The sequence below is a fragment of the Pristis pectinata genome, chromosome 6 (assembly GCF_009764475.1).
Source record: "Pristis pectinata isolate sPriPec2 chromosome 6, sPriPec2.1.pri, whole genome shotgun sequence".
NCBI classification, from domain to species: domain Eukaryota; kingdom Metazoa; phylum Chordata; class Chondrichthyes; order Rhinopristiformes; family Pristidae; genus Pristis; species Pristis pectinata.
The window spans coordinates 37,221,510-37,239,152 of NC_067410.1; the positions used below are offsets into that span (position 1 = coordinate 37,221,510).

Consider the following 17,643-nt stretch of genomic DNA (forward strand, 5'->3'; position numbering starts at 1 on the left):
GTGTAATTTATTTACTTTGTTTTCTTGTAAATGTTGAGTATCTGACGCTATGTGCCTGTGATGCTGCTGTTAGTTTTTCATTGCACCTGTTCATACATGCACTTGCGCATATGACAATAAACTTGACTTTGACTTTAACATGATCATGCTCAATAATTATCCTAGTAGTGGCATTTGGTGATGCCATAAACCACAACATAATTTCAATGATTTAGATTCATATGTGCAAACATTGCTGTGAACAATTTTTTACCTTGTAAATTCTGTGGCATTCTGAAAGTGTAAATCATTTGTTGTGATCCAAAGGTCTTGCAGCTTGACTAAAAATAATTCTGAACTTATCTTTGCTGGGTCTGTTTGGCTCTACTGCTCATGAAACAAGCTAGAACTTACATGGGTCATACTCTAAGCACTTTGAATTTAAGATGGCAATAGAAGTCAGACACCAACTTGCATTTAAAAGGTACCTCCTGCCAAGAATGCATGGAAAATTTGAACCAGGCACTTACAAAACAGTATTGCCAGCATTGTTATCATTGATGGGGTTGGTGACACAAATTTGCCCTATCAAGTCAGCCCCATTGCAACTTTAAATTCCTTTTTAGGCAGTCACCTAGATTTGATTTCAATGTCAACAAACTAAAATCATATATTGTGCATCAAAATCACAGAAGGATAATGACTAAATATTGGGGCAGAAACCCTGATGAAATGTTGTCTGCAAATAGTGGTGCAGCATCAGGTTTGGTAGCTGTTGCAAAAGCAATTACTCAGACTGAATTATCATGGAAGGTAGACCTGCTGCTCAAAATACCTCATTTTCCCCCTTGCCAAAAACATTGGTGTTGAAAAGTATCAGCAATAGTCATGCTGTCCCCATTCATCCATGGTTTAAGTGGAGGCTTATTCTGCAGAATAATCATTTTTTTACATTTACAGTGATGACAGACCATCCTGTAAACTCTATGGTGAAAATGTAGTAAGCAAAAGACTACTGGTATCACTTTCAGCAACTTTCTCAGGGCTGAAAAAAGCTTGTCGCCTGCAGATGTTGACTTTGGCAAAATATCAACAATATAATACTACCAATTTGAAGCATATGATGCCAAGCTAACCAAGCTTCTTTAACTTATTACTGGCTATAAGGAATGTTCATTAGTCTCTTTTGATTGTACAATTCACTCTTATTATTAACTCGATCACAAGTTTAAAAAATACACAAAGTGAAGACAATTATTTCAAGCTTTCTCATATCTGAAACATAAGCTATTTTTTTAAAGACTTGGCTCCTGCTGCTAGATGATAAAGCTAATAATTAAAATTTACACATTTCTTTTTGTTGTTTAAAGCTAGTTTCTGTTACCACACCACATGTTTTCTGCTAATAAGAAAAGTTATACTCAACTGGTAACCCTTCAATACTTTTTATTTGCGTTAATTTTCAAAGACAAAAGATATGGAATTTATTGCTCAGCAGTGCAGTCTTGAAAATTGTTTATAAAGCTCTTTAACCTCTCAGCCTATCCAGAAATATGTTTAAACTTTACTCAAACTCACAGGCATCGGTAATATACTCCTAAGCACTGGTGGTGGTAGGAGGGGTGAAAGTGTGTGTTATGACAGTGAATGGAGTTCATTTATACCAAGAATTGGATGCTCATCAAACTTGAAAGGACCTGAAGTGGAACTGGAGTAAAGATTGGTTGCAGAAAAAGTTTACAGGTTGAAAACCATAGTATGGTGAACTCCTAATTGGTAGAACTCATTTGGAGTTTGAAATAATGAAGTTCCTGTTTTCTGCTGAGATAAACTACAGAACAACTGCGTAAAGTGATGCTGTTAATTGTACTTCTTGTTTTGTCAATAAATCTAACTCCACATTAGTATACTAAATCCTGGTACAACACACTGTGATATGGTACAATAAATCCAACCAATAGAACTATTTGACCAAAAATACGTAACTTACCTTATTCACAAAATATTCTTTTTGATATTTAGTTATACTGATTTTATTTGCTTGCTGCAATTTGTTGTTGCTTACAGGATTTCTGATTCAAGCTACTTTGTCCCAATTACATTTTAACGCAAAGGGAATAGTTAACCATTTGTTAGTAATAATTTTTATGTGTTATTGTGCATCAGCCTTGTCAGTTGTCAGAAGACAACTAATACGGCTGGTTTGAAAGTCTGATTTATTCCCATCTTTTTGGTCTGCAGTCTGCAATTTTTCAACAAGCACAATTACTTCCATAAATAATTACATTTTCCCACTGCATTTTTCTAAGAGTAATGTTTCAACGTAATAGTTTATCCTGCTTTTAGTCTTGTCACTCAGACTGTTTGGCCTTTTCTACTTATGGTACTCTTTCTTCACATCCCTCAGTTATTCAGGAAGATTGCTTCTTAGCAGTACAATGTAGAAGCTTTCAGTTTGGCTTTATTTTGGTGTGCATTCAGATGGATGTGTAAACCAGTGACAGGGAAAGTACTTTACCTTAAAGCTTTGAAATGAAAGGTAGCTCAGCCACTGGCAAATCAAAATTTCACACTTGTTCTTGTGATAGCCTTCATTCTCTAAGTATTGACAGAATCCCTGGTAACCACCTGAACTAAATTAGATTGTTTGCCATCCCGATGTCATATCTGACCCCACAACGAGATTCCAACAACATTATCTATATGTGCGGGGCAAGTTTTTTTTTACACAGAGAGTGGTACCTGCCTGGAACAGGCTGCCGGGGTAGTAGTGGAATAAGATATGATAGTGGTGTTTAAAAGGCTGTTAGATAGACACATGAATATACAGGGAATGGAGGGATATGGATCATGTACAGGTAGAAGAGATTTAGTTTAACTTGGTATCGTGTTTGGTACAGGCATCCTGTGCTGTACTGTTCTATGTTCTCTGTACTTCTCTTTTCTTTTTTTTTAAGATACTCTCTAAATCTGCCCAAATATCTCCTGATGTTACTTGATAGTAGTTTTTGTTTGACGATGCTCCTCTGAAATATCTTGGGGTGTTTTGCTCTGCCAAAGGTACTACGTAATTGGAAATGGTCAATATTCCAGGATAGATTTCAAACCACCTCTACATCTTCCAACCTTCTCTGCTACTCAGCTAACACAAAAAAACACATCAGAAATGTTAGCTCTGCTTCTCTTTTAACATATTTGTTGAGCATTACTAACATTTCTGCTTTGTTTCTGATCCATATTCTTGAGAAAGATTAATAAATTTGCTGTATGCATATTCACTGTGAATAAGACTCTTAAACATGATATATCAGTGGTGTTGAAAATTAAACCTTCACTTTTTTTCCATCCATTGTCATCTGAGATAAGAATTCCCAGTTCTTTAAGTACCACGTGCCCTCTCTCTGTGCAGGGTCCCTGGATTTGACCTGCGATCAAAAATATCACCTACAATTTATGTCAATGTTGTTTGCAGCATCTGGCCATGCCCCACTTTAAGATCGTGCTTCTACAGCAAGATCATTTTAATATTGACCATTCATTTCCCCCCACATCTTGGAAAGGTATGAAGAGGGACCAGATTAGCCAGTCTTCTCCTGCTGCCTGCTGAGTTTTGGATGGCTTCAAAGTAAAGGTTAGGGAAAGATTCTGGAAAAATTAATGAAAGAGAAGCAGAAACACCTGGAAATAGGAGGCCAAGATTAGATAGGAGAAAGAAGAGGGACTGAGATGCACTTCTGTTTCGCTTAGCTTGCCCAAAGACAAGTTTTACTTTCATCACAAGTGGCATTTCATTCAGGACCTGCTTCTGTCTATGAGAAAACATGGCTTCCCCACTTAATGATCAGTTACTATTGCACCTGGATTCTCCTGAATTAAGTGGCCCACACATAGTCTTGAAATTCTACACTGCAAGTTAATAACAGCGATAATCAAGAAAGGAATAACAAAATAACCTACTTATTTTTAATTGCACACCTACCTAAATTCTGCAGATTAAGATTGGGTTAAATTTGGTTCATCATTTTTAAAAGTACGACAAAAGCCACCTAGCACTTTGGGATATTCTTAAGTCAGGAGAGACACTAAACAAACACAACTTCTTATTTTTAACTTCATGGGGACAATCCATATTCAACGGAAAACATGCTTTCATTTTGAAACTTTACAAGTAGTTTACATTGCAAGATTTTCCCTTGTTGTTGTGACAATATTTCATGGTGCTTTTAAAAGATGAAACAGAAATTCCACACAAAAGTGCCAAAATGTGTTTTCTGTTGATGATTGTATCTACTAATCCAGACCACCCTGCAGTGCCTGCTATCAGGAAACTTTTTGACAGGTTTCCATTCACAACCCTTACAGTTTACACAACAGGATGATAGATGGCCCCATCTATTGTGTTAAAGGTTTGAATCGTGTATATCTGGTAAGACTTCAGGATTTAAATTTTAATTAAGTTAAAATCTTTAATGGTGTCCAACTGACTGGACTTTTAACAAACACAAATGAAAAAAAATCTACTGATATGATTTAAATACTGTCCATAATTACCAATGACTCATGGTAATGTTCAAGTCAAAGTCATATTTTTGTAAAACAACTTTACATCAAAATGATTAACATGAAAAAATAACTTATAAAATATTAATTTTCCACATTTAGAAAAGTATCATAAAGTTATAAATTAAGATGTCCTCTTGGGTATTTGAAACAATCTGACCCTTGCTCACAATTGCACATATAATTAAAAACCCTTTCTAAATTTCTGCAAGGCATCTGATATAACTTTACAACATTTCACAAGTTATTGTAAGAAGTTTAAAGCATAATGTAGAATGATTTCCTGGGATTCTGTTTTATAGCAACATGCAAAATATCTTTAAAAGCCATTGGAGAAAGGTCCACTGTATTTACTGCCTGGCTCTTAAAGAGGAATCCTGGTCAATGGTGGCACAATTTAGACATTTCAGAATTTGAGGGCATGCACCAAAATTATATTCCTTTACTTACGGGCTTCTTCTGTTCTTGATTTTTCAGATGGTAAGCTTGGTTCCCCAATACCAATGCTGTTGCTAGCAACAACTCGGAATTCATATTCCACCCAGGGACTTAAGTCGATCACAGTTGCTGTTACAGCATCACCTCCAATGACCTCAGGAACTGTAAGGAGGAGCATGAGGTGTTAACTAAACATATAATATGTAATCCATTATCATTCTAAATCACAAATCCATTATCAAAACTGGAACAGGGAATTTTTTTCTAAATACTGAAGAATGGTACCACAGAAAACAGCACTTTTTTTAATGACCTCAGCCAATTGCTGGAATCAAAGATCAACAAATGATTAGACAACATTATCACTCTCAGAACTTAACTATTGAGTACATTTTATTCAAATAAATCCAGCATTAACTGTGCACTACTTATATTTGCACTTTTTTCCAACTGTCATCTATAATGATGTGATGTACTCCTATCTGCCTCTGGTATGTTCTTTTCTGCTATTTACGTAAACTATGGATTCTACAGTTGGGTGTGGTCACAGAAAAATAAAATCTTTGTGAAAGGCAAAGAAGATTCAATCGTGAGATAATATGAAGTGATGGAGTTGAGTGAAATTCTCCTTAAAACGCAGCAGTTGAGAGGAAACATGACCAAAACCCAAAAAAATGCTCAAATACAAATGATGTGATGCATCAATGGCAAAATCAGATTGTTTTCACTAGTTAATTCAGGAGCTGCGAGCAAATGCCAAAATATTATCGTCTCTTCTTATCACCACGGGTATGTGAAGCATTAACATTTGCTCGCTTGTGAGCCCCTATCCAATGCTAATTACCAGATGACTCAGTGAACTACAGTAACTGATATCAAGCTTTTTAAAGACAAGGGCAATAATTAGCACACATTCAAATGCTAAGAATGGAACAATGAGTTATATCAATGGTCCTGTGATATGGATGTTATTTTTGTTTACGTCAGCCTAATACAAAATGTCTTATTTGTGTGATTCACTGTAATATGCCTCTCCATAAAATATTGCTATGGCAAACAAGACCAACAAATTTGAGGGGAAAATGCTATATTCTTCTTCATTATTTTCCCAGCTTCCCACAAGAAGCATTAGTGCTATTTGCCTTAACTACTCTGTGTGGTCGAAAATTATATACCCTCACTGCTCTCAATAAATGTTTCTCCTGAATTCTTGGATTTTTTCATGGGTACCTTTTAGATATATTATAGATAGACATTCCATATATAATTTCATTTTTTTCTCTCTTACTCCTCTCACTAAAATGCTGATTCTCTGTTGGAGGACAGGTCAAGGAGAGCAGTCACCCTCCAGTTAAAATTATTCAGATGCACATCTAACCTATTGCTTTGCAAGCAACATCACAGTCAGGTTGAATTCTGTCCTTGGCCAGTTTCCATAAATGTGAATTTCTGTTGTGGAGGGGAGGGGATCATTCTATTGTGATCAGAATTGAAATTAGCTTTGTGGTTCATGAAAAAATTGGCCAAGTTTGTCAATGATTCTTTTCCTTCTGATCTATGAGAAGCAAAGCTCATATAATGTTCCTACCACCATTCAGGCTCAGATGAGGTAACTGAATACAGTCACAGTATTCTTGAAGAATTTTTACTCAAGATTGTCTATGTAAAATTTCAATGAGAATTACCCATGATTTTAACGTCTTGATTTTTTCACCTGCTAGTCTTTAGTTCCCTTCCACAGCAATGAAAGAGAAATTGGAAAGGTGGATTGAAAGAGCCATCCTGTACCTCAGTACTCTGTGATGCTGCATGATAATATTTGAAAACTATACTTTGAGACACCAATTTTTATTTCAGTACAAGTCTGGTCCAAACCAAAGTTAAATGCAAATTATTCCTATCTTCCACCCCAATAAAAAGCTTTCCATTGTTCTTTCATCACCTCCCCACTTTCCCTGCCTATGCATTTGCTTAAAATGTACAACTTTTTGAAAGGTTCGAGCTGAAATACCTTCCTTCTCCACAGATGCTGCTTGATCTCATATTTCCTTATGACAGAGGAAGTCAATCGGCCCTTTGGGTCTACACTTGCTCTCAAAGCAATTCCATTCCCTACTGTAAACTAATCTCCCACACATGCCCTAAATAAATTCCTGATATTCCCAGCAGGGACCACAATTTACAGCAGTCAATTGACCAAAAAATCTGCATATCTAGGGGCTATGAGAAGAAACCTGAACACCCGGGGTAAACCCGTGCAACTGTGATAACTCTGCATGGAAATCACTGAAGGTCAGAATCATACCCTGGTCACAAGACCAGAGTGCTGTGCTGCCTGTAGTGCCACTGTGTCACCCATCAGCATTTTCTGTTACTTTTTATTAAACCGGAACATTCCCAGCAACCATGTAAATGAGGTCAGTGCAAGCAACAAAATGTTCTGTCATAGTGATAGCTGATTTTACATTATTGGTTGCGAACTAAAAACAAACTGACAGAAACTAATTTTCAAAGCCGTTACAAGAGAGAACACCGGTCAGATCATGCTCCTTCTCAGCCTGAAGTTACATAGGAAAGAGCTGTGCAGGCAAATCTGACCTTCTGTTCCATCCCTGGACTCACCATTGAGCCCAAGAGCATTCCATTTTACCTTGAGCTGAAGGGCTGGATACCCTTCACATCTGGCCCTTCAGTTTAATTCCAGCCAATGGTGTTTCAGATCTTCATTGCAAAGATACAAGAAAGTAAATTTATTTTAACTTAATTTTGTTTAATGTTAATGTTTTATCTTAATTTACAAATCATTGAATGTGATTTAAGTAAGTCACATATTTTTAATTTTTAAAAATTATTTAAAAGATTTATCAACTGTTTTCAAATATCTCTGATCATCAGAGACTCAGAAACAGTGGAAAAAGCCTTCTGACAGCATGAGACTGGCAGGGCACTGGAAGCCACACAGACCACGAGAGGGGAATGTGACGCATGAGCCAGATCGAGAATGATCCAGCTCATTATAACCTATTCTGTCAACAACAATGGACATTTAAATTTATCTTTAAACATATAATCCTATCAATATTCAGATGGATGAATTAATGTAATGCTGCAGACCACTTAAGACATCAATGTAATAACATTTGTATCAGGAATATCAGTTGAAAATGAGCAGATAGAATATTTGTCCTTTGAAAAGTGAAGCCCTGTATTATCCAGATCTGTGACTCGATGGGAAAGATAAATGTTAAAAAAATGGTAATTGTATTTCCATGTGAGGTTAATTTAAGTGCCTGAGAAGTGGTTTGTTAAGTCACAAAATATTCAAGAAGAGAAACATTTCAAAATTATTCATCACATTAGAATGAAGGTCAAATTTCATCACATTGTACATCTGAAATAGAAGTATCTAACATTATTGGTAAAGTAAGATTATTGGTACGATGTAAGATAAAACAATTTTTAATCATGGATTTTTTGCATTTTACTGCAACATTTACCTGTTTTAAGAGCTTGCCAACCTACTGAAAAGGGAGTCCTTGCCTGCACAGTGTACATTGAGATTGGGCTGTGGTTGTCAATACCAGGACTCCAAGAGAGTTGAGCTGTGGTATCTGTAATTTCCTCCACTATCACACCCCCTGGTGGACCTGGTGGAACTGTATGAAGGACACACAACATGTGAGAGGATGTCATATGATGGATAACAGGACATCAATTGTTTAAAGCAAAGCACATTAGGTAAAAACCACATCTTTGTTAACAGCAGACTGCAGGAGACCGAAGATTTGGATAAGAAACAGCTGTTTTGGTTTTTCCAGACAAAAGAGTAAAAAACTTTGAGCCAGAGGAACAATGAAGGGTAAATCTAAACAGATGTGGGGTGAGCTGCCTTTTGATCTTATTACAGACTTTTAAAAACATCATTTTCTGCACAGCAATGTGCATAAATAATAAAAATCAGATGTTTCCCTTAACCTTGTTTTGGCCGATATTTTGAGGTGGTTATTTCAAAGTTGAAAGCATCTAAATCACATTGTTCATCCAATAGTGCATGCCATTACGCACAGGGTTCAGAAAATGGAGAAGAGGAAGTTTTGCACTGCGTGCTTATTAAATCTATTCAAGGCCAAAGTTAGGCTTTGCACTTCCACAATGGAGGCAGTGCAGTGTGACTGTAAAATTGACAGAAAGAATAACGCTACCAAGAAGATGCAGTAATATCCAATGCATATTAAAAATACTATTGAGATCTAGAGAAAAAAACATCTAACCTGATGTCATTTTTTTCACACACATGTTAGAAGGATATGATTCTTAGGAATTATATTTAATAAACTATTGGATATGCATGAAGGGGATGGTAAGTAAGTAATCTTGGCAAAAATAGCACAAAGAAGTCTCATTGGCTTTTCTCTGTCTCACATTTGCCCTCAGTTTTGTCCTCTTGCAACAGGAAAGCTACTTTGTTTACCAAAAGATGTGTAAACCAAGGGATGGAAATCAGTTCCTGTGAAAAGACAAGTGTCAATAAATGCTGACTTTAAATAATATTGTGAGGAAATAAACAGGCATGGGTTCAGTACCTCATGTCGAAGCCTATTTACTTCAGCAAAATTACATTGTATTAAATACACTTACTTATGCCATAAATATCTTTACCAAAGTATGATCTCACCATATAATAAACCACAATAATTCACAACAACATATAAATGTTGGCTTTGTATAATTTTATCTCTTCTCTTATTCAAACAATAATTACGTCTATCTAAATTCTACATTTAAGTGGATGTATGCAATGCACAGGCAGTAAATCTCTTGGAAAAACAGCTGTGGTTATTAACAGACTGCAGGAAACAAAGTGATTATATTATAAATATATATTGAACATATTTAGACAAAAGTCAATTGAGAAGTGTTACTTCGTATTTAATGCAACTTTCAGGACTGCAAACTTGAATCCTTGAGGAAAACAAAAGAATGAAAGTGAAATGTTGAAACAATTCCCATTAAAGTCAGTCGAAGAAATTCTAATAAAAACAATTGGATGGGAAGTAGAAATCCAAAAGAAATTTGAATGTTTCTAGGTAATCATTCGTTGTACATGTTTTTAAGCACACCAGAGGCTTGCTTTGATACTGTTGTTTTGCACCCAATATGCATGTCACATTCTTAATATTTGCTCAATAAGAAACTGCAGCATGCAGTTCTGTAATTTATTTTTGTGTGTCTTTCGAAGACAAGTTTGGGGAAAATTTATTGTAATTATCTGTCATCCTTTTGTGACTTTATGCTCCATAAAACTTCAATGGTAGAACAAATAAAGGGGAATATTTTTCCATGGCTTGACTGCATTACTTTACGTTTAGTTATTCTCTAAAATAATGCCAAATTTAAAGCTGATTTGTTAATGCCAACCATACACTAATTTCACCAAATGAAATTCATTTTATTCCCAGGGTTGACTCCTGAGTCTTGAAATGGTTTAGTGCACTTAATCTCCAACAGCAGGAGGGATAATATCTTAGGCATGTTCTATGTTCTATGATAAGGAAGGATACATTATTTCAATGACAACTCAGAAAGTTACTTTAATTCTTGAAATAGTAAAAACAAAGAAAAACCCTGCCTTCAGATATAACTGTTTCATAGTCCTCTTCCTGATATAACATGAAAAAGCCTAATGGATGAAATTCTGAAATCTTGGCAATAATTGAATATTAGCATTAGTGCATTGAGGAGTCTTATGCAACACATTGTGATTCCTCAACACCTATTTAAGCAATGTATATCAATTCTACATTCAGAATTATACCATGATTAAGAAAACAAAATGTTCTACAATGCTGATAATTTTGGTTATGATATTTTTAATTGCACATACTAACAGAAGGCAAAAGAGAAATGTTAAACTCAGATCTTGATTGGTCAAAACAGAAAAACAGAAAAAGATGGAAATGCTCAGCAGGTCAGGCAGCATCTGTGGAAAAAGTAAGTCCTCTTCAAGAGTCTTCAACCTGAAACGTTAATTTCAAATTCTCTTTTCGCAGATGCTGCCTGACCTGCTGTGTGTTTTTTTCTGTTTTTATTTCAGATTTCCTGCATTTTCAGATTCTTGATTTTGATTTCTTGGTTATTCAAGATGTTCAAGTTGTGAATGAAGGATAAGACCAAATAAACTGAATATGTACTGAATATGTGTAAAAAACCAACATCTGCATAAGTAACACTTTGCTAGCCACAAAGGTAAATATTTGAATTAATCCATCATGGTTGGATCACTGAGGCAAAATGCTGAAATCTGTTTGAAACACAGCACAATATGAAAATAGGTGAGAGCAAATTAAGGTACTGGATGCAAGGCATTTGGTAGCTTGAATATCTTTTTCTTATTCTTGACAGTTTTTTACTCCTTTTAAAGACACATTGATAACCATCGTCTACAAGTATGTTCCTGGCACAAAACTATCATCTGCTCAAAAAAATACACTACGTAGAAATCCAACAGGTGTTTGCCTAATTGCTTGAGTGAAAAACTGAAGGGAAACGGCAGAAATATTGGTTTCTGTTGATCTATCACTGTAATGGAGAAAGATTGGTCGAAATTCAACTCACTGATTTATTATCAATTCTACAAGAAACTTAGATATGTTTTAATGCCATCTTAAAAAGGAATTAAAAAATAAAATGCTTCATGTGTTGTTATTGTAAATTAAATCATATCTTAAGATTTCATACAGAGTATCTTCAAAGTGATTCAAAATGAATGACTTAATCTGCTTAGAAAGATAATTTACAGATTGACATAAGGTGAAATGCTGCTGAATTTTGAATCAAGACCATTGACTTGGAACTCACACAAGGCATAGGATCAGTTTGTAAAATAGTTTTCACCATGACAGTGATAGATCAGCAGAAAGCAATATTTCTCCCTTTTCCCTCAGGTTTCCCTTCAGTTTTTCAATGAAGCAATTAGGCAAACACCTGTTGGATTTCTACCCGGTGTATTTTTTTGAGCAGTTGATAGTTTACCACCAAGAACATACTTGTCGACGATGGTTTTCAATGTATCTATAAGAAGAGTCTCAAACAAGGAGTGGCACTGTAGTGTAGCGGTTAGCATAATGCTATTACAGCGCCAGCAACCCGGGTTCAATTCCCGCCACTGTCTGTTAGGAGTTTGTACGTTCTCCCTGTGTCTGCGTGGGTTTCCTCCAGGTGCTCCGGTTTCCTCCCACATTCCAAAGACATACAGGTTAGGAGTTAAGGGCATGCTATGTTGGCGCTGGAAGAGTGGTGACACTTGCGGGCTGCCCTCAGCACATTCTCAGTAACGCAAAAAGATGCATTTCACTGTGTGTTTCGAAGTACATGTGACTAATAAATGAATATCTATATATTTATCTATATGTTGTTTCAAGATAAGGGGCCAGTCATTTAAAACTGAGGTGCATGGAAATTTCTTCCCTCTGAGGGTATGTATCTCTTGAAATCTCTGCTTCACAGGGTGGTGCAGGCTAGATTGATGGAAGTATGTGAGGTGGAGATAGAAAAATATTTGAAAGATTGAGGAAGTGAGGTTTCTGGTGAACTTGCACAAAAAGGGAATTGAAGCCAGCATAGATTTCCATGAACATATTGAATGGTGGGGCATGCTTGAGGGGCCGAGTGGCCTACTCCTGCTCCTATTTCCTTTGTTCAATCTCCATTCACTTTAGGGGCTTGTTTTTGTAAATTTTGAGTTTTTATTCTTTGAGAGTGATAATTTATCTCTACTTGTCAACAAAGTTGACGCCAATAGGATTAAAGCGACAGGATTAGGAGGAATATAAAATTGGCAAAGGGCCAAGCAACAGAAAATAAGATGAATGTTTGCTTTTCCAATCAGATGGAGTGGCAGTGCTCCCCAGCTCCCTACACCAGGCCACCCTACACCCTGTCATTGGCTTTCCAATTGAATGATCACAAATCGATCAAATGCAAGCTAAAGCAAAGCAGATCCAGCAGCGCAGTTTAGTCCAAAGCTTGTACATATGTTACTGAATGATTTACCTGCATTATTGTCTAAATTCTTAAAACCAGCTTCAAATGTTGACCCACCAGTCAAAGCCACATAGTGAAATACAATTTAATCTTTGTTCTCTTTGATACAAAGTGAACATTTTCTTTATGTCTTATCTTGATTTGTAACCAATATTGTACACTTATCGCAAGTCAAACCTCCAGCTTCTATTGTGACCAAAGGATTATCTGGGTTTGATTTATTTAATTTGCACTGAATGCTTTGCATAATCCCCATATTTAGTTTATTCTGAGATCTATCATGGGAAGAGGTTACCAGGCAGATAGAGAAAAAAGATTAACGGGTGCGCTCAAAACTCCTTGAAGAAACAGAATATCCTCATTGACTCTTGGGAATGTCTGTTCCATGACTGCACAAAGTAGAGAAGGAATGCTTTAGATGGCACTGAGAACACACAGAAGCCGTGCATAAGTGGGGAACCTCACAAATCAACCACCGGCCCATGTTGTCAGCCACCTGTTCATTTGTGGGAGAGTGTGTGTTTCAAACATTGGCCTCATTATCAACCTCAGGACCCAGAAAACGGGAGTGGAGGTAAGTCATCCTTAGTCCTGACAGATTGCGTAAGAAGAATAAAATTTGTTCTTTATTCATACGGCACTCCTGAGTGCTGACAATGGTGAAAAACTGATAACACAGAAGATGTTTGAAAAAATCTGAGGTTCCCAAACACACCAATGCACTAAACTGAGAAAGCACCAGATTAAGTCAGTGAAGACAAAAATGGAAGAATAATCAATGTCTTTTCCATCTTGCTTCATTATGGTTTGGAGAGCAACAATGTGCACAGTAATCATAAATAAATTACAAAATTTCACCATCTTAGAGTGGTGGGAGGGAAATAACGTCATTTCAAAACAAAGCAGTACCATTATCACCAATAACATCTTGGTGAAAGTTCAGGCTGAGACTATTTTGACAAGCATCATATAGAGCCAGGCAAAGGTGATCTTGTACAGAAGTTAATCTAACCACCTCCCCTTGATATTAACACCCTGGAGGATATGAGTTGGTCACACCAAGACCAATCATACAAATGCTTTCTTTGCAACAAAAAGTTGGATACTGGGCATTTTGCACTGAGGTACTCACACCTAACTCATGAGGGGATTAAAGGGTTTCATCTGATGGTCTGAAGAAAAGTGGCTTGAGAGATAGTTAATACATTGGTTTTAATTTTCCAAAGATTCAAGGAGGGGTCCATTAGATTTCAAAATAGCAAATGTAACTTCCTCATTCAAAAAGAAGACAAAAAGCATGAAACCATAGGCCAGTTAGCCTAACAACTGATGTTGGGAAAATGTTAGAAGGTATTATTAAGAATGTTATAAGCAGGGGTCTTTGAAAAAAAATCAAGGTAATCAGAAAAAGTCAACATTATTTTTTGAAAAGGAAATGACGTTTGACCAAATTATTGGAGTTCTTTAAAGAAATCACGAGCAATGGATAAAAGGGACCCATTGGATGTACTAAGATTTTCTCAAGACATTTGATAAGGTACAGTGGCGCACGGGCAGCGCACTGGTGTAGTCAGTAGTGCTGCTGCTGCACAGTGCCAGAGACACAGGTTCAGTCCTAATTTTGGGTGCTGGCTGTGTGGAGTTTGCATGTTCATCACTGCAAGTTAAACACAAACTAAATCCAACAGAATTTGATGAGAAACAGCATAGATGAAGAACCTGAGTATGTACAATGGTGAATAGTTAGTGTCATTTTAACTTTAAATAATGTGTTAGACAAGCATTGAAGAATTGCAACTCAGTTCATGTACCATGAAAACCAAAAATGGTGCATTACTGAGAGAGTTGTAGAAATTTATCAAATGTACCAAATGAATTTGAAAAAGATGCAAGTTTGAATGTATGCTTTCTAAGGCATGTAATTTATTCAGCTTTTATTCGGAGTGAAAGAACCATAAAGCACAGAAACAGGCCCTTCGGCTGGCCAAGTCCGTATCGGCCATCAAGTACCTGTTTACATCAATCCCATTTACCAGCACTTGCCAACTATGCCTTGGCAATTCAAATGCTTATTCAGTTGCTTCTTAAATGTTCTAAAAAATTTATTATATTGTATACGATTACTTAATTGAATGGTAAATTGATTAGTTGGATTATAATTACCTCGGCAATACAAAAAGAAAATAATACTTGAAAGAAGATCATAAAAGGACATAATTCTTACTTTAAATATAATGGGTAGAGATTTTACGTTGATTTTAAATCCATGTCTTTGTAGTAAAAAGAGAAAAAAATTGCATTAATGTGCTGTTGCTGTATTTACTGACTATAACATGCATTACAGCAACTTGCCATGCTCACTTAAGCACGACATCCCATCCTCACACAGCATCGCAATCAGCAGTTGTAAGTGAGGATGGCATTAAAGTAGCATTGCCAAACTTAACCACAAATCTGCCTTTACTTCTGTGTTGTATTAATGGAAAAATTACTGCATCATGAAACACACTGCTGTTTCAACATTTCCATGCATGCATAAGTGAATACAAACATTCCAGAAATGCTTGCGTGATTCAGCCCTCCTTCCGAGTTTACTCCGTCTTCTACCTTCTCCAAATGAATCACTGATGTTAAGTTCCATTATTTACTAACTAGTCTCACTGTAAAATACTCTAAAACTGCTGCAGTTTCTAGGACTGTGTCTGTGAGTTTTTGGAGATACAAGAGACTTCAGATGCTGTAACCTGGAGCAAAAATCAAACTGCTGGAGTTACTCAGTGGATCAGGCAGCATCTGTGGAGGCAAAGGTATAGTCAATATTTTGCGTCGAGACCCTGCATCAGGACTGAAATGTGGACTACCCCTTTGACTCAACAGCTGTTGGCTGACCTGCTGAGTTCCTCCAGCAGTTTGTTTTTTGTCTGACAGTTTTTTAATGGCCGAGATTTTCCAGGAAGGGCAAGGCACATGTGCCCACCTCTCTGATGCTACCAGATTCTCTTTAACCTAGAACACATTTTTCAGCAGCAACTTGATCCATGAAGTTGGCTCAGACCCCTGTTATTACCGTCAAACAGCTTGCACTTCAAATTATAAATCACATAAAACAAGTGAATTAATCAATTTTAAAACCTGAGATCTACCTTGTGCTGCCTCAGCAGGCAGATTTTTCAGCTAGAAGTTGCTGCTGCTTCACTGAATTCCATGAGATGTCCAGTGCTGGAGTGCAGTCAATAAATTGTTGTCAAGGGCCACTTTGAAAGTTGGGGACTTTGATGCTCACTCATACCCACACAGTAGTCCCAAACTTCCTGACAGTTATTTGGGGAAAATAGTGGCATTTCCATCTTTGGCACTTTTTTGGAAATTTCAGAGTCAATGCTTTAGTAGCCATAATCACCTTGAAATTCATTTCTTGATGGTAGCGCTAACGCAAGACATAGTAGTGGCTGTATGTTTTGCACTGCTTCTGAAATTCAGTTCCATTAGGAACTGAAAAAGAATTCTAGTTCAGAAGCACAGTACACCGCACAATTGCTATGATGTAGCTCCTTAATGCTCCCAACAGGGGATGGACCTCGGCAAATTATTGCCTGGTCAAGACTTTGGTCTTAAGAAATAATTTATTGTACATCAATACAAATTCCCTCCAATAAGTATTTCAAGACAACTGACTTAAAATATCTTCTGAAATATTACTTCTCATAATATTTCAGCTTCTACCAGAATCATATGTGTGTGTTCCAATCCTTTTTTTAGCATCCTCTAAGATGTTTAAAAACCATGTTCTTTCCTTCCTGGTTTGGTGTCTGCAAGAATTCATTGTTTTGATTGACTCCTCTGCCAGCTTGTTGGCAGCACAGTTGCTGGCTGCCAGGGACCTTGTCTCCATCCTCATCTGTCTCAGCTGTTGGGGAGGTTCAAGGTCAGATTTTTGCCTCTCAAAATTTGGCTGAAGATCTTACCACTTTTCTCATGCATGGTGCATCATAAGCTGCACAGGCACTTCTCAATATGTCTGTGAACTCTCAACTGTTTTTTACAATATTGGTCTGCACCCTTTAACAGCTTCTATCAAGTTCCCTTAGTCTTCCCACTTGATCCTTTTCACAGTCTGTATTAGGAGCAACCTCCTCATCTTTCATTATGTTCAGCAGCAAATTCCAAATTGAACAGGCATTCAGAACAAGAATCAAAATCTCTCCTCACTCTTATATAAAAGACACCTTATATGGGTTTCATCAATGTATTTTGAAACTTTACAAACCAAACAAACCAAAGCAATTAAAGGAAACTATCCTGCAGGGCACATTAAAATCTTAAAGATTATCTTCTGTGTGATATATGAAGCTTTCCTCATAAAATTAAATACTCTATAGATTCTGCAATGCTTAGTGAAAAATCACCATTATACATGTCTAAAGTTATGATTTCGGATATAGGCACACCAATACTAGATTTATCTAAAATGTCACATTATTATTTTACCTGAATTGTTATTTTGCCTAAGTAGAGAGTAAAAACTCACCACAGATATAATGATTGTTTGTATTTCAGTATCTCATAACATCATTTGAAATGTATTTTTGTTTTAGCATTTTGAAAAATATCAACTCCTAAATC

At 36.5% G+C, this 17,643-nt stretch overlaps 1 protein-coding gene across 4 annotated transcripts in view; it reads right to left on the minus strand.

Annotated features, from left to right (window-relative positions):
• Positions 1 to 17,643, minus strand: part of LOC127571688 (contactin-4-like) — a 1,728,143-nt gene that overhangs the window by 132,041 nt on the left and 1,578,459 nt on the right. For all 4 annotated transcript variants that reach the window (XM_052018293.1, XM_052018296.1, XM_052018294.1 and 1 more), the window contains 2 exons: positions 8,475 to 8,633; positions 4,990 to 5,139 (listed from right to left, as the gene is read on the minus strand). In XM_052018293.1, coding sequence (XP_051874253.1) covers positions 4,990 to 5,139; positions 8,475 to 8,633 — 309 coding nt within the window. The remainder of the gene's footprint in view (positions 1 to 4,989; positions 5,140 to 8,474; positions 8,634 to 17,643) is intronic.